We start from the raw sequence: 27,262 nt of genomic DNA on the forward strand, positions 1-27,262 counted from the left end.
AGCGCTTTTTGGGTTGGTTGGTTGTTTGTTTTATTGTGGGTGGTGTTTGTTTGTTTGTTTAATATACCACAAGACTATGCAGTTACACTGTCAGTCACCTCAGAGTGTTCCCAAAGGAGCTCATCCACGTCCTGCACACACTCCACCTGAACATCAAGTGGAGCAGGGGGTAGTCTTGCAGATGGAGTAACGCAGGAATTTTGACAGGATGTTGCTGCATGATGGAATCTCTGCATCCACTTATTCATCAAGTATCCAGCAGGAGAGCACAGAGCTCCGGAGGCATCGTTGTATCCAGTTCGTCATCTGAAACCTCCGCAACCAAATTGGATGGGACCAGTCCTCTTGTGCCATCTGTCAGCTCTCCCTGAAACCAGCCATTCTCATCCACAGCTCCAAAGACGTTAAGGTGTTGTCCAGCGGTCAGAGGAAGCTCGCTTTCTGGCTCCTCATTAGGACCCTCAACAGGATTGTAGCTATGCTGAGCTAAGAATCTTTGAAAAGTTGCTGATGCTTGTCCCAGAGAATGCAGGGTGAAGGACAAAAGCTCTGCTGCTGGTTCTCCGCTCTCACTTTCAGGGCCGTCCCCTGACAGAAAGCAGCACTCAGGACTGTTCCCGTGGACCTCTTTCACGGCTTTGAGTTCAAGCTCCAAGTCTTCCAGATGACTTTGAAGACCTTTGGCCTCTTGGATGGCAGAATGGAATGCACTGGGACGATGGCTGAGATTCTTCTTTGATGGGGCAAGAGTCTCTTCGGCTGCCTCTCCCAGCTCCGTTCTGCCCTCGTCTCCAGTTGGAACTCTCTCCTAGTTGGTATCAGGATGAGCCTGCTCTGCTGCTCTCTCTTCTCTCTTGCACACTCTGTGAGAATGAGTTTCAGAAAGCACTACTCACTGACAGGAAATAAGGGGAAACTTGAAAGACTTGGCAACATAAGTCCTGGCCGTGTACTGCCAGCAACTGATCTGGCCGCCCAGGATCCTGGCACCACAAATGCTTCGTTGCCAAATGCAGCAATAAAGTGTTCTGGGGAAAAGCCAACTCACACGTATTTTTGGCACATCCATATCACAGCACCACAGGCCAGCACCAGCGCAGACAGCAGCACAGCTGAGAACAGTACCATCGCTGCGATGTGGCGCCTTCGCGCAGATCTGCCAACAGCAGCCTTTGTGCTCGTCCCGGCATTCATCCCTGGGAGAAACGAGACAACATCCCACGTTACCCTCACCTGCGCTACAGATAACCTCTCAGTGTGCTTCATGGACCCAGGAGATTTTCATCAGTGGGTGCCTCTGCCTCTGACGCCCAGGCACCAGAGGACAAGAAGGACTGCTTCCACCTCTCATTGGGTAGGGAGAGGCCGCACAGGCACTGCCCGTGTCTTCCTCTGGGCCGAGGGCTGGGGCTGTGCCCTGGGGTCTGGGCTTTGTCTGTGGGAAGCACTGCAGAGCAGAATCCCTCGCACTTTCCCCAGCGCATGCGTCCCACGCTCTACCGCAGGACACCCCCCCCCGGCTGAAGGTCAGGCTCCAGCCAGCACAGGGCACAGCCGGAGCCAGCCCAGGGGAGAAACACTCCTGCAGGCTCCTCCCACACAGGACCCCGCTCTGCGCCCTCGGGTGGCTTTGCTCCAAAAGGGCAAAACTCACCACTCTCTGGGAACTGGGAGTGGTGGGAGCTGAGCAGCGTCACAGAGGCCTGTACGTACCTTCTCCGGCACACTGCTGGAACAACTCTCCACACCCCACTGAGGTCAGCCGTGTTCAGAGAGCCATCCCTGGCTTCTTTTACACGTGCCCTGTGCTCACACGCTCAGGTTCGGCTGCTGACCTGGCGTGCAAGAGCAGGCAGCAAGAGCCTGCAGGCACACAGTGGCTCTGGTGAGTGACACTGGATGACACGACAGAAATTACCTGGCATGACAGTTGTTGGCGCTGCCTGCGTTCCTCTGCCCGAGACTGGCAGTGTGGGATGGCTGCCTTCTTCCTGCAGTGCATCCTGCTCACTTTGTTGGTCAGTTCCTTTAGAAAGAAAGCAGGGCAGTAGGATTGGATGTGATGTGCTCTCATCGGGAACTGAGCTACTCCAGTCCCGCGCTCAGGCAAAGCCTGCTGGTCCCAGCCCCACAGATCCACTGCGACCCCCTCCGTTGCCCAAGGGCATTTGGGCCCTCCCAGGAATTGGAAGGTGCCAACCCTCTCACGCCTCTCGAGGAATCAGCTCCTATGCAAGGCCCTCACACCCTGTGCTGTGAGCGTCACCAACCATCACGTTCCACCCATCACAGGCCAGGCATCTGCAGGCTGAAATTCAAGCTCAGACAGAAGCGCCTTCAGAATCAGCATCCCACCTTGTTTCCAGCATTAGCAAAGGCATCCCTGCTCGGGATGCTCCTCCTGCACCTCTGACAAGTAATGGTCGTGCTGGGGGAGCAGCTGACCCCGGGCCTTGGCTGGATGCAGAAGTGGCAGCAGACCATCTCTGGTGCTTGACAGTGCCTGCAAGGCGCTACATGGAACACCACCGCAGCACGGCTCTGAGCGATCCCTTCCTGCTGTGCAGGCTACAGCTTGTCCACACACGTACATCAGACCTCAGCTTCCCAGGTCTCACAGTGAACAGACTCAAGTATACCCACCACGCGCTGCCTTCTCCATTTCCTTCACCAGTTCCTTGAGGAGACGGGATGAGCCCTGGGAGTATTTTCCTCTTTTGGATTCATCCTTTCCTTTTTCCGGACCTTAACAGAATGCATGAAGTTAAATATCACGTGCATGAGGTTTTGAAGACCAGCAGTGAGTCAGTGAGACAAACTACTCACCGCTGGGATTCCAGCTGGGCTCCAGCGCAGGAGGAAACACATGACCGGGCAAAGCCCTCCCTGGGGGCACTCCTGCAACCAAAGACCCATGAAAAGTTTCAGTCATACGCTACAGCATCACTGAATAGCGGAGCATACGGGGGATCGTGCCATGAAATGGCACTGAAATGGGCAGTGAAAGCTCTCCAAGGAATTACAAAGCCAGGACATACCCATGCGATCTGCCGGAGTTTCAGTCCCAGAGCTCAGAGCGGAACCTGGATCACCTCCTCCAGTCACATCTGCAAACAAACGCAGGACAGAGCAACTCCCATTAAACATCCTTCCAGTCAGAATGACACAGGATGCAATTAAAGCTGGGCATTCCTTCACGACACCATTCTCTCCCTTTCACACAGGAGCACCTCGGAAACAGTTCCTGGGTGCCTGCAGGGGCACCACCATCATACAGAACTAACCCCGTGTGGAACTGCCCAGAGGAGCGCCCGCCTGGAGCTCACCCCAGCTCTAAACTCAACTGCATGGACTGGATTAAACCTAGGCTTTGGTGAGCCGCTGCCTGGAGACACAGCTGTAATCAAGGACAGCGGAGAAACGTTCCCATTGCACGTGCCCATCTCTCTCTCCCTTACTGAGCTGCGGTGATGGAAGGGGCTCAGGTAATGACATGGGGGGAAAGTTCCAAAGCTGCAGAGAGGCCAGGTGACCTGCTGGCTGGTATTCCACAGCTTTCCAAATACTTTCTCCAGGCCGTGGGAGACAATTCTCAGGGACCTCATGGAAGAACATTCGGCCCCCTGGAATTTTCTTACTGGGAGACCTCGCAGATACAGAGACAAAGCCAACGCAACGCTGACAGCACGGAGCACCCAAGAAACAACGACCACCCATGCTTCTCGGGGAGAAGAACCCGCTGGCCGGTGAAAAGCGCAACCCTTGCTGAACTAGCCCAGCCACAAAGGAACAAATATCGAGGACGTGAAGCCCGGCTACTTACCTCCAGCATCCCCTTCAGGCTCAGAGGCAGGGTTCTGTTCTGCTGATTCACCAGCAGGGCCTGCAGGCACAAGTGTAATCAGACACAGGTGAGGAGAGCTTCCAGCACACGTGGGGGCCTCCTTTTCCCTGAGTGGGGAAAGGTGGGCCAGGGAATGCCACGGCCCAAATACGAAGGTCATGGGCTCTCTCAGCTGAAGAGGGGCAGCGGTAACCTTCCCACTGAAATGTGGCAGCTCTCCGAGTAAAGAAATACTCATGGCTCATCTGTGCAAGCCCTTCAAGGCACAAACAGGCTTGGAAGACCTTGAGAGGGTCTTAAGCAAAATTGCACGCAAGTAAACTATGGGAGCATGAATGTTTCTGCCTCCAAGGAAACAGACACTCACAACTTACCTCTGGGTTGTCCCAGAGGCACAGGCACAAAATCCGGATCCAAACGATCATCCGGAAAGGGAGCACCAAGTTCATCTACCTGGAATCAAGAACGCATGAAAGAAGGTCCCATTGGATGGTGTGATCTCCTTCTCCCTCAGTAACTGGATGTTGCTGGGCCGTGGAACGGGATGGGAGAAGGACTCAGGTCACGATTCCCAAAGTTGCAGAGTGGCCAGGATGACCTGTAGGCTGGCACCTGGCAGCGTACACAATACTCTCTCCAGGCCATGTGCCACATCCCTCACGGACCGCATGGAAGAAGATGCAGCTCCTGGGGGCTTTCTTACTGGGAGGCCTCCAATGCACAGGAAGGTCACACTGTAGCACTGGAGGAAAGCACGCCTGTCTCTTCCTCTGGGCTGTGGGCCGAGGCTCTGTGTTGGAAACTGGGATTCATCTACGGGGAGTACCATGAGCCTGGAGCAGAAATGCTCACGCTTCTCCCAGCACACATCTGCCAAGCTCTCCCCAGGACATCTCCCACGATGAAGGCTGTGCTCCAGCCAGCAAGCAGCAGAGCCATGGCCCGGCATGGCTGGAGCCAGCCCTGGGGAGCAGCGCTGCCACGGGCTCTTGCCCGGCTCCTGCGGTGCTGCCCATCGCCCCCTGCCCAACACCACCCCCCATGGAAGGCCGGCCCCAGGGAAGTGTGGCACAGGGCCGTGGGGACACAGCCTGACTTCTTGCCCCCACTGCTGCTCAGTCCGTGTCCCATCTCTGCCCACCCACCTGCTCCCGGTGCTCGCCACGGAGCAGCACAGGTCTCCCGGAAACACATGGCCATCAGTAGGAGGAAGAGGACAAAGCGGGCAGGGGCCATGGCTCCCCACACTCGCACCATGCTTCCAACACCACCGCTGCAGCCACAGTGAGCGTCGCACAGAGCAAAGCCTGCAGCACAGGACAGCGTCGCAGCCAGGCCTTGTGAGCTCACGGCACAGCACCGCACAGCCATTGGACGGGGCATTGTGACCTCACGGCTCCGAGATTCCGGGTGGCGGCTCCCCGCGGGCTGCTGCTCTTGTGATGTGCTGCACCAGGGCTGCGTGGGGCCGGTGCTTACGTCATAGAAACGCAGAATCATAGAGCGGCTTGGGGTGGAAGGGACAGCAAAGAGCTTAGAACCCCAACCCCACTGCCGTGGGCAGGGATGCCACCCACGGGGTCATGCTGCCCAGAGCCCCACCCAGCCTGGCCTTGAACACCTCCAGGGATGGAGCATCCACAGCTTCACTTGGCAAACATTTCTAGGGCTTCAACAGCCCCAGGAGGGAATTATTTCCAGCTCGGTGCACCCATGACACCTCAGGCCATTGGAGAAAAGATACAATATGGAAATGGGGTCTGGATCAAGGACGCTATTGCACAGGTTATCCATGCGTGTCAAACGTGCTGCAATTAAGCAAGCCAAGCGGATAAAGCCTCTCCAGTACGGAGGATGATGGCTGAAATACAAACACGGGGAAGCTGACCTTCTCACAGACCTGCCAAGTCAAGTGTCACGTGCTTACGTTTTTGTTGATAGATCTGCAGTTTCATCTGTTTTCCTTCAGCTTTCCAGCACCTTGGCTAAGGACATCCCCTTTCCTGCACCAAGTATATTTCCCACACGTAGCGTGCTTCCAAGCCTGCATTTAGTAGCGGAAATTGAAGGCTTGCTGCTTGGCACCTCCCATCACCAAAGTCCCCCAAAGTGAACTCACCTGCTGCTGGCAACTGGACACTTGGTGCCGAGAGGACCGTCACCTGTGGGGTCCCACCTGGGTCTCCAGAAGCTGTTGCACTTTTGGAAGCAGAGCATCCAAATACACTGTGCTTGCTTTTGGAGACAAACATTTATACTTCAACCAAAGCAGCTCATAGCGCCAGCTGCTAGCATCTCTGAAGCCTCTCAGTGCAGAGCAGTGCAGTGGAGAACAAGGAGTCTCCTCTAGGAGCTGTCCTTGTTTCCGCTGCTTAAAGAGCAAGTGTTTATATTGTCATTCTCATGTGATAAGCAGTGTGGGAGGGAAGTGTATCATCCTCTCACATCAACATCCTGGCTGGATCCATTCCTAATACTTATCTGTTTAACATCACACCTCCTGGGTAACGTGCACAGCCTCACGTGTTTGTCAGGTGTACCTCAGTACGCAGGGTTTGAGCCTAATGGGTATACAGACATCCAGCTTTCATGCAAGTAGACTAACTTGGGATGGCATAAAGCAGGCTGGGGAGTGCTGTCCCCTCTTGAAGGCTGGTACAGGTTGAGATGCTGTGCTCAGAGGGGCTGTCTTCCCAGAGCAGCATTCCCAAGCTTAGCTGATACACTGTGACCCTTATATACTCTGACCCTTCTGCTTGTAGGGAAGCAGACAGTGTGAATGTCTGAATCATTAAATAACTAGCCAAGGTGACATGCTCCATTCTAAAGCCTGGGTCATCGTTGTTTGGCTCAGGTGGTTTGCATGTTGATTTTCTCCTGGCAGAGCTCAGCCTGCTGTGGGCTGTTCCTGCTCAGCCAAGCTAACCCCTGCATCCTGCTGACATAAAAACTGCCTTCCAGTGGGAACAAAAGCTGGACTTACAGCAACTGTGCTATCCAAAGAAGAGCAATGCTCGTATAAAATGGGAAGCAGCAAGTACTCCGGAAAAGCAGCTATCTATACTCCACCAGTGGTAATAACTGCGGTGACTGTGCAAATCTCATTGGAAGGTCAGGGTATCAAAGCAGATGGAACAAACTTAGTGCTCCTTTGGAATAATAATTGCTTGTGCTCTGAACATTTATTCATCTAACACGCAGAGGAAACTTTCTTCCTGGTGCAACTCTGTTTGTTTCCACTGGAACAGGTGCACTTATGGTCTTAGCAGTTACTCAAGGAAAGCTGTAGGTTCCAGGGCTGGGCACAAACACGTTGCAGTTAATTCCTCATCCTAAAGCCACGAATCAGCAATGCAGGCAGAGAACTGGGCAACAGCTGCAGGGCCCACGCAGTCTTTGCCATGCAGCTGAACAGCCCTGCTGATTAACCTATAGAGACTGTGCAGAAGAAATAACCAGGAAAGCATCTGTCAGAATATCTCACATTAAGAGCAAGACTTATGTTTCTCGGCATCAATGCTAATGAATACCAAGAGCTTTCTTTAAATCTGCTAATTGCTATTTATCTTCTAAGATGCTTGAAAGGCTCAACAGACCATGCATTGTGTCATACTGCAAGATAGCTCAAGTGGGAGAGCACACAGAAGCATTGAAGAGAGCGATTTCAGAAAGAAAAGAGAGAGTAGGGGGACAGATTTAAGTTATTCTGTACGGCTTGTCAGTGTGAGGACCTAACAGCAGCAGCCAAACATTCAGATGTATGTTCTCGTACAGCATCCCTGGCTTCCCAGGAAGATACTGGTAGCCACATTTGCCATGTTCTTACATCAGCCCAGAAGTCTGTTGTCTCCTCAACAATAAAAGCGTATTTCTGGTATCTTGGAGGAGATCTGGATTTGATCAAGGTGTCTGATCAGGATAAAGCTAATGGACGAAGACACTCACCTCCTCCATCTCCAATGACTGGGCTGGATTTGGAGTGGAAGAGTGTGGTTCAGGATGAATTCCACAACGGCCGACTGCACCTGCACCTCCATGAAGGCAGCTCTTCCGCTGACGCAGTCAGACTCACACTGCTGTGATCTGAAGAAAAAACAGATGAAGTAAAACTGCCAACAGACAGAAGACCGGGAAGGTACCTCTGGCTGTGCAAAATGTGCTGATTTTGGAGGGGAGGGCAGCTTTTGTAGACGTGTGTTTATTTTGAGGTTTCTTTTCAACCCTGTTTACAAGATGTCAAGCATGAGCCCACTCTGGTGCATGTCAGCATGTCCCTGTTTTAATTCTGAATGACACCGGCCCAATACATACCGACTCCCTTTGGAGCCCAGCACACCTTTTACATCTCTGAAAATGATGCAGGGACATTTTCTTCAACGTTCCCTTTAGGATGTTTTGTTTACCAAGGCTTCAACAACGTTTATGGGAAATAAACAGCAGAAAAGTATAGGTTTCTTTCGTTGCTGTTGCACTGGTCAATAAGTAACCCCACTGCATTTATTCTACGTCCTGCTTGCAGAGGCTCATTCTGCACAGCCAGAGGTGCTCTAATAAGAAGGAGCACCAGCAAAGCCCTCACCTAACGAGGCCACGCACTGCTAGTCTCCAGCATCACACCTCAGTACAGCACACACACTGCGCAGAGTCCAGCAATGCCCACTCCTCCCTGCTGAAATACATGGCCACCTCTGCAAAGGCCACGGGCTCCTGCAAGTGCTCCTTTCTGGGCACAGCCAAAGCCCAGGGAAGCAGCTTGGAGAGGAGAGAAACTCCAGTCCCAGCAGCTTCTCTGTTCCCAGCACACAAATGCTGGCTGAAGGACACTGAAGGACACTCTCCCCCCGCACTCCCATCTCTTGCCCCTTGCCCTCTCCTGGCTGCTTCCCCCAGCCCCTGCCTAAGATGGACATGCAGTGGCCATGTGCTGCTCTGCTGCAGGCTGCAGGCAGATGTTAAACTGGAGCCTGCTGGGACAAGAGAAATGGCAGGAGATGTGGGAGGAAATGCAGCAATTCCTGCCCAACCCCCACCCTCGCCAGCCCACCTGCAGGGCATTTCCTCGGGGGTAAAAGCAGGCTGGGACTCAGACCAGCAGACCTGCTCTTACCAGCCTTCCTTCCCAGCAAAGCCAGTGTGATGGTGTGCTCCCCCCTCCCCCTTTCTTCCTTTCTCCCACCTTCCTCCCTCAGCCTTGCACAGGAAGACAGTGAGCAACACTCCTAGCTAAACCAGACTAAAGATCACAAAACTGCCTCAAGCTGGGAGGCTGAAAGAACTGACAGCAGGCCTCTGGCTCAACATCTGAGGGCCAATTGAGCATATGCCTAAAAATAAAGTACGGCAATGAGTCAATCATCTTACCACCAAAATAGACAGCAGCACAAGCACCTCTTGAGCTCTCCTGCACAGAGGAACAGCTCTCCCCTTGAGCAGGCATGCCTCTTGAGGTTACACCTGCACAGAGATCCTTTCCACCTTGATGTCAAGACACCTTGTTGATACGGATCCTCAGTAAGTGACTAGTAGTTTGGGTGGGCTTTGTTAGCTCCACTACGGTTATATCTTTGATTGTGCACATAGGATCCCTTAGACACAAACTCTTGAACGCGTCTGGGACAAGGAGTGGATCCAGCTGTGCTGAGGATCCTTACCTCTGTGGTTTGAAGAGTTCAGACAGCAACGGGGCCTGCTCTGATCCTCATGACACAGCAGGAGAGCGTCCTGTAGGTGTGTGTTTAATCCTGCCCTCTATGTGGAAAATAACCAAGTGTATCCAGCCATCTCCAGTCTTGTTAAGTCACTGTCATATCACTACAGCATATCTACATTACATCAATAAATATACATTCCTGCTTCCCTCTTAGGAGTGTATATCGTAGCTGTATCCATCTGTTATAAATTGGTGAAGTCTGCACGATAGCAACTAGGGACATCAACTATGATAAGAGTCACGGAGTGAACTCCAGTCCCAAATTCCTATATGAATAGGCTCATGACAACTGTTCTAACTGAGAAAGAAGAGACCATTAGGGGCCACCAAAGGACGAAAGGGGGAAAAGGTATTATCTGCAAAATGCCAAGTTTGGAAGTTACATATGAAGCAAGGGAGAACATAAATAAATGGATCAGGGAGCAGAAACTAAAGCAAGAAATTTATTGATTTATTTTTTTATTTAGTAATAACCTACAGAAATTGATTTTGCTTGGGCTGTGTCAGGCACTCAGAACTATGCCACACACTATGCACAGGAGTGGAGATGGAAACGCATCGTATTGCGTAGCTACAAGTCTGGGAATCTATACTCTTAGTGAGGAATCAGAATCACCACACAACTGAAGCCCAGAATCATCACAGAGTCAAGGAATCTAGAATCATGAAACGATCACAGAATCTGAAATAACAGAACTTATAATCACAGGAGCTGGTATCCTCATAGCATCCTCATAGAATCCTCCAATAATCAATTCATAGAATCCTCAGACTCTAGAATCCTAGACTCTAGTAACCCCATAATAACCCCACAGTACTGAATCACCACATTTTGTTTCCTCACTCCCACAGAGGGAAACTTTCTGTGGAGCATGCTCACAATTGACAGTATCAGTCAGCATCACCCAGCACTCCTTATGGAACAGGTTACCTAGAATATCAAAGCACTGCCAGTTACAAGTGCTCAGAGGTTCTTCCTCAAAAGATGAATTGTTAATACTATCTTTCATTCTAATTTGGATACGGGAAGGGAACCGAGGTCTAGAATCTTTATGAACAGAATCCAACACCACTGTGCTCTTCACAAAACCTTTCCCCTTTGCCACAACACAGGGGAATGGGGAAAGTGAACCTTCATCCTGGTTTTCCACTACCCCTCAGGTCAGTCCCTGGGGACAGTTGGGACCCTTCTGGAGACGCCAGGAGCCCCCAGGACCCTCATCAGGCCCCGGGCATTTTGGTGCCACAAGCCCACTAGCACCCAGGGTGTATCCCCTGGTGTCCCACAGGACGTGACAGCCCAGGCAGGATGCAGCGTGACAGACCCATGTGGCTCCGTGGTGTGAGATTCGTATGTACTTCTCCCTGTCCCTGGCTGAAGTTCTCAGAGGGGTACACAGAGGTAGGAGAGAGCTAAGGACAAGGCCAAGGGGCACTTAGGGTGACAGGACATAGCCACAGCTTGGGGACAGTGGCCAGATGCTGGAGACATTCATATGGCAGGAAGGGACGCAAAGGACACAACCACAGCCCAAAGACATGGGGGGCAACAAAAGGGACCTTGCTCAGACCACTGGGACCACAGTGCCGTGGGTGAACACACTGCCACCCACCTAGTGAAAGCTGTGTCCTTGCTGCAGCTATGTCTCCAAAGGGCTTTAGTCAGTGCCAGAACCCACAGATCCCCTATACAGGGCAAAACTACAGAATTCTGCATCAATCAATCGTCAGGAGCTTCCATTCACTGACAACGTCACTGTGAGGCCAAGGTCCCCACAGGCCAGGTGACACAGGGACATCGCTGGGACACTGAGCGATCAGCGGCAGTGCTGTTGATGGCAGCATCAGCTCAAGGGGACACAGCACTGGCAATGCAGTGACAATGAGAATGTCATCAGTGACAACCACAACCCTCGAGTCCATTGGACACAGTGCTGAAGGTCAGTGTCAGTGACACTGCAACAACAACGCCAGGAGCTCCCCACAGCTGCCAGCACTGCCCCCCCCCCCCCCCCCCACAGACATTCCCACTCTCACAGCTCCCCACGGATGTCAGGCAGCAGGTGACAGGCGGTGATGGTGGCTACGGTGGCAGCCACAGCGCGCAGGTCACGGCGCACCAGGCACAGGCAGTGCGCGGTCGCAGCTGCCCCAGCTTGGGCGCGGCCCAGGGGCCCCCCCAGACCTTCCAGCAGCCGCGCAGCCCCACTGAAACTGCGTCCCAGTGCCTCAGCCATTGCGCCCCGCAGTCGCCCCTCGCCCGCCCCCAGCCTCTGCTGCAGCAGTGAGGGGCCCCCCCTGGACACCCCTGGCAGCGGCATCCGGGCCGCACTGTCCTCTTCCTCCTCCTCCTCGGTCTCCGACGCCTCCCCCGGAACCTTCAGCCCCACTGCGGGAGTCCCGGCTGTGTTCCCCCCCGGCTCCGGCTCTGAGTCGCTCTCCGAGGCCTCGCCCAGCACCAGCGTGGGGGAAAGAGGGACGGCCATGGTCTGCGAGAGGGGAATAAAAGGGAGGAGGGGGAGTCGGGGGGAAAACGGCCCCACCAGGCACGGAGACCCCCGGCTCTTTCTCCCGAGTCTCAGAGGAATACTGCGCACAACAGGCCCGTGCCCCCTCAGCCTCGTGAGACCCCCACTTCCTCACTCCCTTCCCAGCCCCGTGGGGTCCCCAGAACACGTCCAGGCACCCACAGCTCCAGGGGGATGCCGCATATTCCCTTCCCAACCCTACAGGAACCCCCACGCCCCAATAACCCGCCACCGAGCCCCGCAAGGACCCACATTCCCTCAGCCCAGTACCGCCGCCTCGCCAGGTCACGTGACGGTCACCCGGTACGCTACGCGTCGCGTCGAGTGACGTCACGCCTGCGTGCGCCCGCTGCCCGGACTTGCCCTCACTCAGACTGCGCACGCGCAGAGCGGGCAGCCGCGTTCGTCCAATCGTCCCTCCTCCCAAGCTTTAAGTGACAGCCAGGGTAGCCAATTGGCTCTGCGGGGACGAAGGGGAGGACGGCGCTCTCCCGGAAGAAGGATCGGGGAGGGAGCTTGCATGTAACAGGCAGCAGTAGAAGCCAATGAGATGGCCGAACAGGGCAGGGCTGGCCAATAGGAGAGGCGGGGGGCGGGGCGTGCAGGGGGCCGCGCAGGGCCGGAGCCTGCGCCTGCGCCTGCGCCTGCGCCGGGTTTGTCCGGTACGGCTGTGCCGCTCGGTGTGCACCGCTCCTCGGGACAGCGTGTGCCGGGGCCCTCCTCGGGAAATATTTCTTCCTTCTATGGAAACCAACGAGCACCCGGGCCTGCACTCTTGATATAAATACCCGGTGATGACCGACTTATTGCGGGCGACCGGGCGACGAATCCACCGTTGGGACAGCACTGCCGGTGTCAGGCCGTGTAAGGAGTCGCTGTCCTTCTGTTTGTGAGCTCCCTCCAGGCACGTGAAGGCCGCAGTGAGGTCTCCCCAGAGCCTTCTCCAGGCCGCACGAGCCCAACTCCCTCAGCCCTTCCTGTCGGTGAGGCGCTCCGGCCCTCCCAGCACCTTTGCGGGATTACGGCGGCCCGAGTGCAGCACCTCGCGCGTGGCCGTGTTGCACCTCATCTGGTTCACGCGGTGCTGCTTTTCAAGCCTGTCCCGGGCCCCCCTGGAGGGCGCACACAGCGCTGCCATCACTCACCGCTGCGCGAGATGCAGCTTCTGGTCCCTGGAATGCTGTGCAGCATGACATTAGCACAGAGCTCCTGTCAGAGCAGCGCAGATCCCAGCCCGGCCAGGCTGCCTGTGCCTGCTCCTGGGCTCCCAGCACTGACAGTGCCCACCAGGCCCATCTGTGTGGGTCGGGGGGGAGAGAGAGGCAGCAGGCCTTTGGGGTCGGGTCTGGGGGGCTGTGGGGGCCACAGACTATCACTGAGATACGAAATGTCTCTGCAGAGCTGGAAGGTCAGGAGCTGAGGAGAATATGAAGGGCTCCCATCATGCTGCTGAGTGCCCCTCCTCTCCTGGCCGTACGCTGAGGGCAGGTGGAGGCAGGGACAAGGGTCAGGAGCAAGGGCAGAATGATTTTTTGCTTTCTCAGTCTTCCTAGAAAGAAAGAAAGAAAAAAAATCTAAAATCTTTAAGATATGTGTGGGATCTGTTGAGTCACAGCCTGAACCACGGATTGATCACCTGTGGAAAGGACCCAGTCAGCCCTGAGAGCACAGGTGAAAGCAATTCATGTGTGCGAATGGAAGGAGGGGAGCCTGGCTGCAGCTCTCTTAGATCTCATTTAAGGGCTGACTGCTGCTGGGGAGGATCTTTGCCTGGTGAGCCCTCCTTGGTGAAGCTTCTTCCTGTGAATCTGGAATTTTCTGGTACAGGGGAGCAATCTTCTTCCCTTCCTTTATAGCACCTCTCTGTTGTGTGATGACAGAAGGACTAGCACCTCCGTTGTATTGCTTTTCCTATTGTACTGATCTGTCTAATTGCTACAGTGTATCTACTAAAAGCAAAAGAAAAGAATATCAAGCAAAATGAACTTTATTGCCCTTTTAAGGATACAGTATAGTACACTTCAGAAATACCCTCTCATCTGTAATTATTCTTAAACCCCAGAAATTTTCATACTAGAATTGGTTCTAGCAATTATCTCTTCAAGGCTCTCTCTCAATCTGTTAATTAACTATTTGAATTTTTTTCCTTACATCAAAATCTTTTGTTACTAAACAGGCTGATTGTGTTTTCTGCAGGTGGATTTGCCACAAGGTTTCTTACAATGACTAACAGTAGAAGGAAATGTGCTCTGAAGGGGTGTGCTTGCAAGTCGGCTCAAGAGAAATGAAAATCGTTGTAGCGGGGACCCTGCCTGGGAGCAGAGCATTACCAAATACGTTACTATGCAAAGAATCTCATGTTGAATAATTTAGAAATACCTTTTTGTTAGTGGTCAAGTAAAACATGGCAACAGAGGGTAATCTCAGGAAAAAGAGGGGATAAAAACATCTCTATCAAGCCCAGACTTGATGGGAAAGGAAGAGCTGAACAAGTGTGCGTGTCTGGGGGTGTTCATCTTCTAGACTGCACCCAGAGAAGGAGAATGATTGTGATGCTGCAGTCTCGGAACTCCAGTCAGTACACAAATGGAAGGATTTCTGGGCTGAGATGAATTTATCTCCGCAGCTTCTAATCTTTTGGATTTTGTGTTCTAGTGCAGAGAAGCTTTTGGGCATGATTTATCATCACTATAGCTAACACTGTATGGGAAAAAAACTGACTTTAGATCTTACATCAAAGCTTTTAACAAAGCTTGTTTCCCTGGATTTTACTTGCTTTCCATTGTCTCCACCTCTCTGGTGCCTCTTTAAAATATATGCCTAATCTGAAAGCTGAGTGCAAGAAATATTTGTCTGACTTGTTTGCTCCCATTCCGAATCTTATAAACACTAGTCTCTGTTGTGAAGGAGTCATGCATCATTAAGAGTAAATCTTTCTCGTACAAAAGCAAGAAAACAGAAGCAGTTCAAATGTTGCTTCTTACAGCAGTACAGCATCTCAGAACAGAGAAAAACACGGCTTGCAGAAACTTGATTTCTGTCTTATCAAAACAGATCTTCAGCTAGTCTCAGTTGTCTTAGATCTGACTCCTTCAAAGAAGTGATTATAATTGATAACTCCAGTCTCACCACATCAGAGTTTTCACCTATCAGTTGTGTGCAAGGAGAGTGACAGTACTGGCACACACATCTTGGCGCTGATGGTTCGAGATGGCCATAGAATCATAGAATGGCCCAGGTTGAAAACGACCGCAATGACCATCGAGTTTCAATGCCCCTGCTATGTGCAGGGTCGCCAACCACCAGAGCAGGCTGCCCAGAGCCACTTCCAGCCTGGCCTTGGATGCCCCATCCCTGGATGCATTCACAACCTACTTGGGCAACCTGTTCCAGTGCATCACCACCCTCTGGGTGAAAAACTTCCTCCTAATATCTAACCTAAGCCAGCCCTGTCTCAGTTTAAGACTATTCCTCCTTATCCTACCACTTTCCACCCTCACAAACAGCCGTTCCCCTTCCTGTTTATACGCTTCCTTCAAGTACTGGAAGGCCACAATGAGGTCCCCCTGGAGCCTTCTCTTCTCCAAGCTAAACAAGCCCAGTTCCCTCAACCTTTCCTCACAGGAGAGGTGCTCCTGCCCTCTGATCATCTTAGTGGCCCTCCTCTGGACCTGCTCCAAGAGCTCCATGTCCTTCCTGTACTGGGAGCACCAGGTCTGGACGCAGTACTTCAGATGGGGCCTCTCAAGAGCTGAGTAGAGGGGCACAATCACCTCTCCCTGCTGGCCACTGCCTTTTTTTTTTTTTTTTTTTTTTTTTTTTTTTAAATGCAGCCCAGCACACAGTTGGCCTTCCAGGCTGCAGGTGCACACTGCTGGTTCATGTCCAGCTTCTCATCCACCAGGACCCCCAGGTCCTTCTCCGCAGGGCTGCTCTCAAGGAGATCTTCCCCCCTGTTTATAGAAGTACCTGGGATTGCCCCGACCCAAGTGCAGCACCCTGCACTTGGCCTTATTGAACCTCATTAGGTTTTCGTGGGACCACTTCTCCAGCCTGTCCAGGTCCCTCGGGATGGCTTCCCTTCCTTCCAATGTATCGACTGCACCGCTCAGCTTGGTGGACAGAAACCACTCCCCACACCCTTACCTAGAGGCTCATGGTCCTGGCAGACATGGGAAGCCTGACCACCCGTGAAGACTGAGGCAAAGCACTCATTAAGTACCTCAGCTTTTTCTATGTCTGAGGAAGCCAGCTCCCCATTACCTTTCATCGGGGGGAGAACACTCTCCTTGGCCTGTCTTCCTCCTGCCTATGTACCTGTAGAACCCCTTCTTGTTGTCTGTCGCATCCCGCACCAAGTTCAGCTCCATCTGCGCCTTGGCTTTCCTAATCCTATCTCTACACACACGGACAACAGCCCTGTATTCCTCCCTGAATACACAACCCTGCTTCCACTTTCTGTACATTTCCCTCTTTTCTCTCAATTTAAGCTGCAGGTCCTTGCACAGCCACGACAGTCGCCTGCCTCCCCTGCTCAACGACTTCTGCTGGGGTATGGAGAGCCCTTGAGCTCTCGGAAGGGTGTCCTTAAAGAGCTGCCAGCTCTGGTCTGTGCCCATGCCCTTAAGGACAGTTTCCCAGGGGATCCCACTCAGCAGTTCCTTGAGCAGACGGAAGTTCGCTTTCCTAAAGCACAGCGTTGTGACTGTGCTTTTTGCCAGGCCCACATTCTTCAAGCTCACAAACTCCACCAAGGCATGGTCACTGCAGCCCAGGTTGCCTGCAATCTAAACCTCTCCATCTATTACCTGGACCAGAAAGTTGTCCTCAACAGACTCCAGGAATCTCTTGGATTGTCTGCCACCCACCGTGGCACTATCCCAGCAGATATCCGGGTGGTTGAAATCCTCCATCAGGAGGAGAGCCCGCAAGCATGACACCTCCTGCCGCTGAAGCAAGAAGGCCTCGTCCACAGCCTCTTCCTGATCAGGTGGCCTGTAACAGACCGCAGCCGCTAGATGCCCTTTGCTGGACTGATCCGCAGTTTTTACCCACAAGCTCTCAACCTGATCATGGCTGTTCCTCAGACGCAGCTCTTCACAATCTGTCCACTTCCTAACATAAGAGGGCAACTCCACCACTCTCCTAACCTGTCTATCCCTTCTGAAAAGCCTGTAGTCCTCAATCAGGGTATTCCAATCATGCGATTCATCCCACCCTGTTTCCATGATAGCAATTAGGTCATACTTTCCCAATTGCACCACAGTTTCTAGCTCCTCCTGTTTATTTCCCATGCTGCACGCATTGATATAGAGGGACTTCAGCTTAGCCACTGGCCTCATTGCCTTCTCAGAGGAGCCCTCCCTAGTACCTCCAGGATGAGTCTGGGGTTTTCCCTTACCACCTCCCAAGGTGACAGCATTCCCAGGTGCTTCTCATGGCTTCAAGCTGCACCAGGGAAGATTCAGGCTGGACGCTAGGAAATACTCCTTCTCTGAAAGGGTGGTCAGGCACTGGAATGGGCTGCCCAGAGAGGTGGTGGAGTCACTGAGCCTGGTAGTGTTCAAAGAGCGTTTCGATGTTGTGCTGAGGGACATGGTTTAGCGAGAACCATTGGTGAAGGGCGAATGGTTGGACTGGATGCTCCTGTGGGTCTTTTCCAACCTTAGCAATTCTATGATTTTATGATTCTCTGTCACCCAGTATACCACCTTCCCCCATCATACCTAGTTTAAAGCCCTGCTAACCAGCCCTGCCAGCTTATTTCCAAAAATATTTGTGGCCCTTCTAGTCAGTCGGCTCCCATCCACTGTCAGCCTTCTCCCTTTCTCAAGGCTGCATCCCAAGCCATGGTACCCAAAGCCCTGAGCATGACACCATTCACAAAGCCATTCCTTCAACATGTGCACCCTCCTCCTTTTATCCAGATCCCAGTCACCAACTGAGAGGACAGAGGAAAACGCTGCTTGCACGCCAGATCCCTTCAGAAGTCTTCACAGACCCCTGAAGTCCCTTCTGATCACCCGAGGACTTCTTTTGCCTATCTCTTCATTTCCAATGTGGAAAGACAGTAGTGGATAATAATCGGAGGGCTTAACCAGGCGAGTGATGTTCCTAGCAATGCCCCTCACCCGGGCACCAGGCAGGCAGCACACCTCCCTGCGGGACGGATCCAAGCAGCATATCGGGTCCTCGGTTACCCTCAGAAGGGAGTCCCCTATGACAACAGCCCTTCTTTTTTTCCTGACTGACACTGTAGCAGAACGGGGAGCAGACTGACCAGCCTTGGGCAACCTCTCCTGCACAGATGGACTTTCACCAACATCCACATCCCCCAGTCCCTCTAGCTCCAGAGCCTCATACCTGGTATTGTAAGGGCACCTGGGAAGGTGGGACAGGCTGAGGGGCAGTCCGCTTGTTGCCCCGAGCAGGGACTTGTTTCCATCCCTCGCTGTCTTTGAGGTCACCCGTTCCCACCTGACTGCGAGACAGCAGATGATCCCCCACTGCCTGAAAAGCATCTCCCCCACACCCTTCCTGTAGGGACGGCCGAGCGCAGCTCCACCGACCAATCCCCTTCCCACAGTCCCGGATGCTCCTCAGCCCTTCCACTTCCTCCTTCAGCTCTACCACCAGGCTGGGCAGATCCTCCACCCGCTCACAGGCGGTATCCCAGCTGCCCTCCCGTAGCAGCAACAGGGCCGAGCATTCTGCGCAGCCTGAGACCTGAACTGTGGCACGGACACTCGTGCTTTCAGTCTCTGCATGCCTTTTAGCAGCAGCTCGCTGCCGTGTGGTGACCGTGGTTGCACCTCGGTGTGCCCGGAGAGCAACGACCTGTTCAGTGCTAAGTGCTAACCGCCCTCCTACATGGCAAGGTGCCCCGCCTTGCCTGCTCGCTGAGTCGCTCGGGGTTTGCCCTGAAAATCACTCTCTTCACAGCGAGACAACAACCCGACTCCCTGTGTAGTCGCGCGAATGGGTACCTTACCGTATCACCTCGCCCGAACGGCCCCGCGGTTCACACGCCCTGACTCCGCCTCTCCTCCTCGGGGCAGGGACAGCTGGGAAGCAGCGAACCTCGGTGACAGAGCAGTCGGCAATCAAACCTTGGCCATCATAAGCTCATTGCTGCCCTGACCCTTTCCCTGCCCTTGCTACCTCAGCAATGTTGAGTCTGGTGCTTTCTGGGGGGCTGACTGTTGCACAAAGTAATAGAGGTGAATGCTGGGCTCGCCAAAAGGGCTCCAAGAGGAGTGATCTTCAGAGAGCAATCCTTCCTCCGTGGCAGTCAGCCCTTAAATGGGGTTTAGGAGAGGTGGAGCCTGGCTCCACCCCTTCCGGTCACACAGGTGGAGTTGCAGTTCAACAGTTCTCATACAGGGCCCCACGCCTGGGTGCAGTACTCCAGATGGGGCCTCACAAGAGCTGAGTAGAGGGGGACAACCACCTCCCTCTCCCTGCTGGCCACCTCTTTCTTAACGCAGCCCAGAACACACTTGGCCTTCCAGGCTGCCAGCACACACTGCTGGCTCACGTCCAGCTTCTAAAATCACACAACGCTGGAATGGTTTGTGTTGCATGGCTCCCTGAAGATCACAGAACCACTGGATTTTTGTACGCTGGAAGTGTCCTTGAAGATCACAGAACAATAGGATGGCTTGTGTTGAAAACGTCCCTGAAGATCACAGCACAGTAGACTATCCTTGGTACACTATCATTGGTAGAGGGCCTCGAGGATTTGGCAGTACCTCCCAACCCAGAGGAGATGCTGGTCATAACCTCCACCACCTCTCTGGGCAACCCGTCCCAGGGCTCCCCCACCCTTACCGTAAAGAAGGTCTTCCACATGTTTGCATGGAACTTCCTGTGCTCAAGTTCTAGGCCACTGCTCATTGTCCTCCGCTACGCACCACCGAGAAGAGCCTGGCCTCATCCATTTTCCTCCCACTTCCCTTCAGATATTGATTAACACTCGCTTTGAATCTCTAGTTATAGGGTCTGAGATGATGGAGATCTGCCGGCTACTTTTCCATACCAGCCCCCTCGCATGGCAAAATCTTCTGGTTCTTTCTACCAGTTGTGCAAACCCCAGAACTTGCTGGACTCACGGATTCCACGCTACCCCACCTGAGCCGTGATTCGTGTTCACGCGTCCCAGGCTGTCAGACGACGATTGCCCCCAGGATTGTTCCTGGGCAGTGGGGCGCAAAGCAGGAGTCAGATACAACTAGGGCATCCCCTAATGTTCCAATTCATTGCCCCTTGCTACCCAGAGGCAAGCAGGGGCAAGGGAAGAGGAGGAGTACCTCCACGTACCGGTCCTCCGCCTTTTGTCTCAGGAGAAGTGGTGCACCGAGAGGCCTGAGAGAAGGGGGAGAGAAGGTGTGGCAGTTGCACCGCCACAGTTGACACAGGCACTCCAGGCTTTAGGTAACAACTGTCCAGGAAGTCAGAACACCAAACCTTCCTTCCAAATGAGCCCAACACAGAGTTTTACTGAGCAGAGAGGAAGGAAGCAGCGTGCAATTTGAGCCTTGCAGGTGGGCATCCTTCTGTGCCAGAAGTTCTTTGTCCTCTTAATAGTGAAGGGAGTGACGTGTGGAATCAAACTCTGGAACCCACGTAAGGTTACAAAGCAGGTACGCTCATTACGGCGCCGGGTGCGGGGGGGGATATCTCCTCCTAACTCGCACACAGAGAAAAGCACTGGTTACATACTTACAGACATAACATCCACATATTCATTACGTTCCACAAAAATGGGCTGGAATTCTGAGAAACTATTAACGTATTGTCCCACCCTCTTGAGCACGCGTCCTAAAAATGTGGTGGGGGTCTCTGGCGGTCAGTGGATGAAGGCTCGTAGTCTACCTCGCTGTGAACTTCCGACCTTTTAAGGGGGGGTAGCCCGAACCAGCTCCTACTGGCGTTGTGTTGAGCTGAGACATCTGTTTCACCATCCCATCTTCAACAACAGGAGCCTATTCTACTTTCTCATCGTTGTTTGGCAGCGAGTTTCCGTGGACTCTGCATTCTCTTCTTGAGCTTACGTGTCTGCAAGCATCTTGTCCTTCAGCGTGAATCCACTCCAGTTCTTTCCACAATATGGAAAGGCTGTTCTCATGATTCAGGAGACAGCTAGGGCTGGGGAATGGATGCATGGCACCTTAACTCTGACCAGCAAGGAAATCAGGAGAACGGAATGCAGACACTGCCAACTTCTACCGGCTCAAATCTGCTTCAAGACTCATTGCAAAGTCTCAGCTAGAAAAAGGATCACCTCAGTGTATCCAAGAAAAAGAGCAGGCGCTTTTTGGGTTGGTTGGTTGTTTGTTTTATTGTGGGTGGTGTTTGTTTGTTTGTTTGTTTAATATACCACAAGACTATGCAGTTACACTGTCAGTCACCTCAGAGTGTTCCCAAAGGAGCTCATCCACGTCCTGCACACACTCCACCTGAACATCAAGTGGAGCAGGGGGTAGTCTTGCAGATGGAGTAACGCAGGAATTTTGACAGGATGTTGCTGCATGATGGAATCTCTGCATCCACTTATTCATCAAGTATCCAGCAGGAGAGCACAGAGCTCCGGAGGCATCGTTGTATCCAGTTCGTCATCTGAAACCTCCGCAACCAAATTGGATGGGACCAGTCCTCTTGTGCCATCTGTCAGCTCTCCCTGAAACCAGCCATTCTCATCCACAGCTCCAAAGACGTTAAGGTGTTGTCCAGCGGTCAGAGGAAGCTCGCTTTCTGGCTCCTCATTAGGACCCTCAACAGGATTGTAGCTATGCCGAGCTAAGAATCTTTGAAATGTTGCTGATGCTTGTCCCAGAGAATGCAGGGTGAAGGACAAAAGCTCTGCTGCTGGTTCTCCGCTCTCACTTTCAGGGCCGTCCCCTGACAGAAAGCAGCACTCAGGACTGTTCCCGTGGACCTCTTTCACGGCTTTGAGTTCAAGCTCCAAGTCTTCCAGATGACTTTGAAGACCTTTGGCCTCTTGGATGGCAGAATGGAATGCACTGGGACGATGGCTGAGATTCTTCTTTGATGGGGCAAGAGTCTCTTCGGCTGCCTCTCCCAGCTCCGTTCTGCCCTCGTCTCCAGTTGGAACTCTCTCCTAGTTGGTATCAGGATGAGCCTGCTCTGCTGCTCTCTCTTCTCTCTTGCACACTCTGTGAGAATGAGTTTCAGAAAGCACTACTCACTGACAGGAAATAAGGGGAAACTTGAAAGACTTGGCAACGTAAGTCCTGGCCGTGTACTGCCAGCAACTGATCTGGCCGCCCAGGATCCTGGCACCACAAATGCTTCGTTGCCAAATGCAGCAATGAAGTGTTCTGGGGAAAAGCCAACTCACACGTATTTTTGGCACATCCATATCACAGCACCACAGGCCAGCACCAGCGCAGACAGCAGCACAGCTGAGAACAGTACCATCGCTGCGATGTGGCGCCTTCGCGCAGATCTGCCAACAGCAGCCTTTGTGCTCGTCCCGGCATTCATCCCTGGGAGAAACGAGACAACATCCCACGTTACCCTCACCTGCGCTACAGATAACCTCTCAGTGTGCTTCATGGACCCAGGAGATTTTCATCAGTGGGTGCCTCTGCCTCTGGCGCCCAGGCACCAGAGGACAAGAAGGACTGCTTCCACCTCTCGTTGGGTAGGGAGAGGCCGCACAGGCACTGCCCGTGTCTTCCTCTGGGCCGAGGGCTGGGGCTGTGCCCTGGGGTCTGGGCTTTGTCTGTGGGAAGCACTGCAGAGCAGAATCCCTCGCACTTTCCCCAGCGCACGCGTCCCGCGCTCTCCCGCAGGACACCCCCCCCCGGCTGAAGGTCGGGCTCCAGCCAGCACAGGGCACAGCCGGAGCCAGCCCAGGGGAGAAACACTCCTGCAGGCTCCTCCCACACAGGACCCCGCTCATCGCCCTCGGGTGGCTTTGCTCCAAAAGGGCAAAACTCACCACTCTCTGGGAACTGGGAGTGGTGGGAGCTGAGCAGCGTCACAGAGGCCTGCACGTACCTTCTCCGGCACACTGCTGGAACAACTCTCCACACCCCACTGAGGTCAGCCGTGTTCAGAGAGCCATCCCTGGCTTCTTTTACACGTGCCCTGTGCTCACACGCTCAGGTTCGGCTGCTGACCTGGCGTGCAAGAGCAGGCAGCAAGAGCCTGCAGGCACACAGTGGCTCTGGTGAGTGACACTGGATGACCACGGGACAGAAATTACCTGGCATGACAGTTGTTGGCGCTGCCTGCGTTCCTCTGCCCGAGACTGGCAGTGTGGGATGGCTGCCTTCTTCCTGCAGTGCATCCTGCTCACTTTGTTGGTCAGTTCCTTTAGAAAGAAAGCAGGGCAGTAGGATTGGATGTGATGTGCTCTCATCGGGAACTGAGCTACTCCAGTCCCGCGCTCAGGCAAAGCCTGCTGGTCCCAGCCCCACAGATCCACTGCGACCCCCTCCGTTGCCCAAGGGCATTTGGGCCCTCCCAGGAATTGGAGGGTGCCAACCCTCTCACGCCTCTCGAGGAATCAGCTCCTATGCAAGGCCCTCACACCCTGTGCTGTGAGCGTCACCAACCATCACGTTCCACCCATCACAGGCCAGGCATCTGCAGGCTGAAATTCAAGCTCAGACAGAAGCGCCTTCAGAATCAGCATCCCACCTTGTTTCCACCATTAGCAAAGGCATCCCTGCTCGGGATGCTCCTCCTGCACCTCTGACAAGTAATGGTCGTGCTGGGGGAGCAGCTGCCCCCGGGCCTTGGCTGGATGCAGAAGTGGCAGCAGACCATCTCTGGTGCTTGACAGTGCCTGCAAGGCGCTACATGGAACACCACCGCAGCACGGCTCTGAGCGATCCCTTCCTGCTGTGCAGGCTACAGCTTGTCCACACACGTACATCAGACCTCAGCTTCCCAGGTCTCACAGTGAACAGACTCAAGTATACCCACCACGCGCTGCCTTCTCCATTTCCTTCACCAGTTCCTTGAGGAGACGGGATGAGCCCTGGGAGTATTCTCCTCTTTTGGATTCATCCTTTCCTTTTTCCGGACCTTAACAGAATGCATGAAGTTAAATATCACGTGCATGAGGTTTTGAAGACCAGCAGTGAGTCAGTGAGACAAACTACTCACCGCTGGGATTCCAGCTGGGCTCCAGCGCAGGAGGAAACACATGACCGGGCAAAGCCCTCCCTGGGGGCACTCCTGCAACCAAAGACCCACTGAAAAGTTTCAGTCATACGCTACAGCATCACTGAATAGCGGAGCATACGGGGGATCGTGCCATGAAATGGCACTGAAATGGGCAGTGAAAGCTCTCCAAGGAATTACAAAGCCAGGACATACCCATGCGATCTGCCGGAGTTTCAGTCCCAGAGCTCAGAGCGGAACCTGGATCACCTCCTCCAGTCACATCTGCAAACAAACGCAGGACAGAGCAACTCCCATTAAACATCCTTCCAGTCAGAATGACACAGGATGCAATTAAAGCTGGGCATTCCTTCACGACACCATTCTCTCCCTTCCACACAGGAGCACCTCGGAAACAGTTCCTGGGTGCCTGCAGGGGCACCACCATCATACAGAACTAACCCCGTGTGGAACTGCCCAGAGGAGCGCCCGCCTGGAGCTCACCCCAGCTCTAAACTCAACTGCATGGACTGGATTAAACCTAGGCTTTGGTGAGCCGCTGCCTGGAGACACAGCTGTAATCAAGGACAGCGGAGAAACGTTCCCATTGCACGTGCCCATCTCTCTCTCCCTTACTGAGCTGCGGTGATGGAAGGGGCTCAGGTAATGACATGGGGGGAAAGTTCCAAAGCTGCAGAGAGGCCAGGTGACCTGCTGGCTGGTATTCCACAGCTTTCCAAATACTTTCTCCAGGCCGTGGGAGACAATTCTCAGGGACCTCATGGAAGAACATTCGGCCCCCTGGAATTTTCTTACTGGGAGACCTCGCAGATACAGAGACAAAGCCAACGCAACGCTGACAGCACGGAGCACCCAAGAAACAACGACCACCCATGCTTCTCGGGGAGAAGAACCCGCTGGCCGGTGAAAAGCGCAACCCTTGCTGAACTAGCCCAGCCACAAAGGAACAAATATCGAGGACGTGAAGCCCGGCTACTTACCTCCAGCATCCCCTTCAGGCTCAGAGGCAGGATTCTGTTCTGCTGATTCACCAGCAGGGCCTGCAGGCACAAGTGTAATCAGACACAGGTGAGGAGAGCTTCCAGCACACGTGGGGGCCTCCTTTTCCCTGAGTGGGGAAAGGTGGGCCAGGGAATGCCACGGCCCAAATACGAAGGTCTGGGCTCTCTCAGCTGAAGAGGGGCAGCGGTAACCTTCCCACTGAAATGTGGCAGCTCTCCGAGTAAAGAAATACTCATGGCTCATCTGTGCAAGCCCTTCAAGGCACAAACAGGCTTGGAAGACCTTGAGAGGGTCTTAAGCAAAATTGCACGCAAGTAAACTATGGGAGCATGAATGTTTCTGCCTCCAAGGAAACAGACACTCACAACTTACCTCTGGGTTGTCCCAGAGGCACAGGCACAAAATCCGGATCCAAACGATCATCCGGAAAGGGAGCACCAAGTTCATCTCCTGGAATCAAGAACACATGAAAGAAGGTCCCATTGGATGGTGTGATCTCCTTCTCCCTCAGTAACTGGATGTTGCTGGGCCGTGGAACGGGATGGGAGAAGGACTCAGGTCACGATTCCCAAAGTTGCAGAGTGGCCAGGATGACCTGTAGGCTGGCACCTGGCAGCGTACACAATACTCTCTCCAGGCCATGTGCCACATCCCTCACGGACCGCATGGAAGAAGATGCAGCTCCTGGGGGCTTTCTTACTGGGAGGCCTCCAATGCACAGGAAGGTCACACTGAAGCACTGGAGGAAAGCACGCCTGTCTCTTCCTCTGGGCTGTGGGCCGGGGCTCTGTGTTGGAAACTGGGATTCATCTACGGGGAGTACCATGAGCCTGGAGCAGAAATGCTCACGCTTCTCCCAGCACACATCTGCCAAGCTCTCCCCAGGACATCTCCCACGACTGAAGGCTGTGCTCCAGCCAGCAAGCAGCAGAGCCATGGCCCGGCATGGCTGGAGCCAGCCCTGAGGAGCAGCGCTGCCACGGGCTCTTGCCCGGCTCCTGCGGTGCTGCCCATCGCCCCCTGCCCAACACCACCCCCCATGGAAGGCCAGCCCCAGGGAAGTGTGGCACAGGGCCGTGGGGACACAGCCTGACTTCTTGCCCCCACTGCTGCTCAGTCCGTGTCCCATCTCTGCCCACCCACCTGCTCCCGGTGCTCGCCACGGAGCAGCACAGGTCTCCCGGAAACACATGGCCATCAGTAGGAGGAAGAGGACAAAGCGGGCAGGGGCCATGGCTCCCCACACTCGCACCATGCTTCCAACACCACCGCTGCAGCCACAGTGAGCGTCGCACAGAGCAAAGCCTGCGGCACAGGACAGCGTCGCAGCCAGGCCTTGTGAGCTCACGGCACAGCACCGCACAGCCATTGGACGGGGCATTGTGACCTCACGGCTCCGAGATTCCGGGTGGCGGCTCCCCGCGGGCTGCTGCTCTTGTGATGTGCTGCACCAGGGCTGCGTGGGGCCCGTGCTTACGTCATAGAAACGCAGAATCATAGAGCGGCTTGGGGTGGAAGGGACAGCAAAGAGCTTAGAACCCCAACCCCACTGCCGTGGGCAGGGATGCCACCCACGGGGTCATGCTGCCCAGAGCCCCACCCAGCCTGGCCTTGAACACCTCCAGGGATGGAGCATCCACAGCTTCACTTGGCAAACATTTCTAGGGCTTCAACAGCCCCAGGAGGGAATTATTTCCAGCTCGGTGCACCCATGACACCTCAGGCCATTGGGGAAGAGATGCAATATGGAAATGGGGTCTGGATCAAGGACGCTATTGCACAGGTTATCCATGCGTGTCAAACGTGCTGCAATTAAGCAAGCCAAGCGGATAAAGCCTCTCCAGTATGGAGGATGATGGCTGAAATACAAACACGGGGAAGCTGACCTTCTCACAGACCTGCCAAGTCAAGTGTCACGTGCTTACGTTTTTGTTGATAGATCTGCAGTTTCATCTGTTTTCCTTCAGTTTTCCAGCACCTTGGCTAAGGACATCCCCTTTCCTGCACCAAGTATATTTC

General features: G+C 53.8%; 3 protein-coding genes and 1 long non-coding RNA gene across 5 annotated transcripts; 1 reads left to right on the forward strand and 3 right to left on the reverse strand.

Moving 5' to 3' along the window:
* Positions 1-5: 5 nt before the first annotated feature.
* On the reverse strand, positions 6-12,384 carry LOC121106481. Of its 2 annotated transcripts, XM_046903633.1 has the most exons (13): positions 9,496-12,384; positions 7,790-7,927; positions 5,964-6,079; positions 5,772-5,888; positions 4,987-5,351; positions 4,219-4,293; positions 3,824-3,883; positions 3,039-3,107; positions 2,827-2,898; positions 2,644-2,745; positions 1,919-2,026; positions 1,049-1,196; positions 6-863 (listed from the first exon to the last, which is right to left on the reverse strand). In XM_046903633.1, the coding sequence occupies exons 5-13, from the start codon at positions 5,342-5,344 to the stop codon at positions 809-811; spliced, it is 1,047 nt and encodes a 348-aa protein (XP_046759589.1). In that variant the 5' UTR covers positions 5,345-5,351; positions 5,772-5,888; positions 5,964-6,079; positions 7,790-7,927; positions 9,496-12,384; the 3' UTR covers positions 6-808. The 2 variants fall into 2 exon arrangements, with proteins under 2 accessions (XP_046759589.1, XP_040507830.1); XM_040651896.2 differs by lacking the exons at positions 5,964-6,079; positions 9,496-12,384 and having other exon boundaries at positions 7,790-7,881.
* Positions 9,985-12,384, reverse strand: LOC121106472 (biogenesis of lysosome-related organelles complex 1 subunit 3-like). Its single transcript, XM_040651899.2, has one exon. It carries the CDS (start codon positions 12,038-12,040, stop codon positions 11,588-11,590), a length of 453 nt encoding a protein of 150 aa, XP_040507833.1. The 5' UTR covers positions 12,041-12,384; the 3' UTR covers positions 9,985-11,587.
* Positions 9,985-27,152, reverse strand: LOC121106488. The gene is made up of 12 exons (XM_040651900.2): positions 26,387-27,152; positions 25,616-25,693; positions 25,222-25,281; positions 24,437-24,505; positions 24,224-24,295; positions 24,041-24,142; positions 23,316-23,423; positions 22,443-22,590; positions 19,913-22,257; positions 19,074-19,833; positions 12,335-13,631; positions 9,985-12,043 (listed from the first exon to the last, which is right to left on the reverse strand). The coding sequence occupies exons 1-9, from the start codon at positions 26,739-26,741 to the stop codon at positions 22,203-22,205; spliced, it is 1,047 nt and encodes a 348-aa protein (XP_040507834.1). The 5' UTR covers positions 26,742-27,152; the 3' UTR covers positions 9,985-12,043; positions 12,335-13,631; positions 19,074-19,833; positions 19,913-22,202.
* Positions 12,719-14,918, forward strand: LOC121107471. The gene is made up of 2 exons (XR_006932062.1): positions 12,719-12,946; positions 13,627-14,918. It is a non-coding gene; the product is annotated as an uncharacterized LOC121107471 (long non-coding RNA).
* Positions 27,153-27,262: the final 110 nt, after the last annotated feature.

The sequence above is a fragment of the Gallus gallus genome, chromosome 23 (assembly GCF_016699485.2).
Source record: "Gallus gallus isolate bGalGal1 chromosome 23, bGalGal1.mat.broiler.GRCg7b, whole genome shotgun sequence".
NCBI lineage: Eukaryota > Metazoa > Chordata > Aves > Galliformes > Phasianidae > Gallus > Gallus gallus.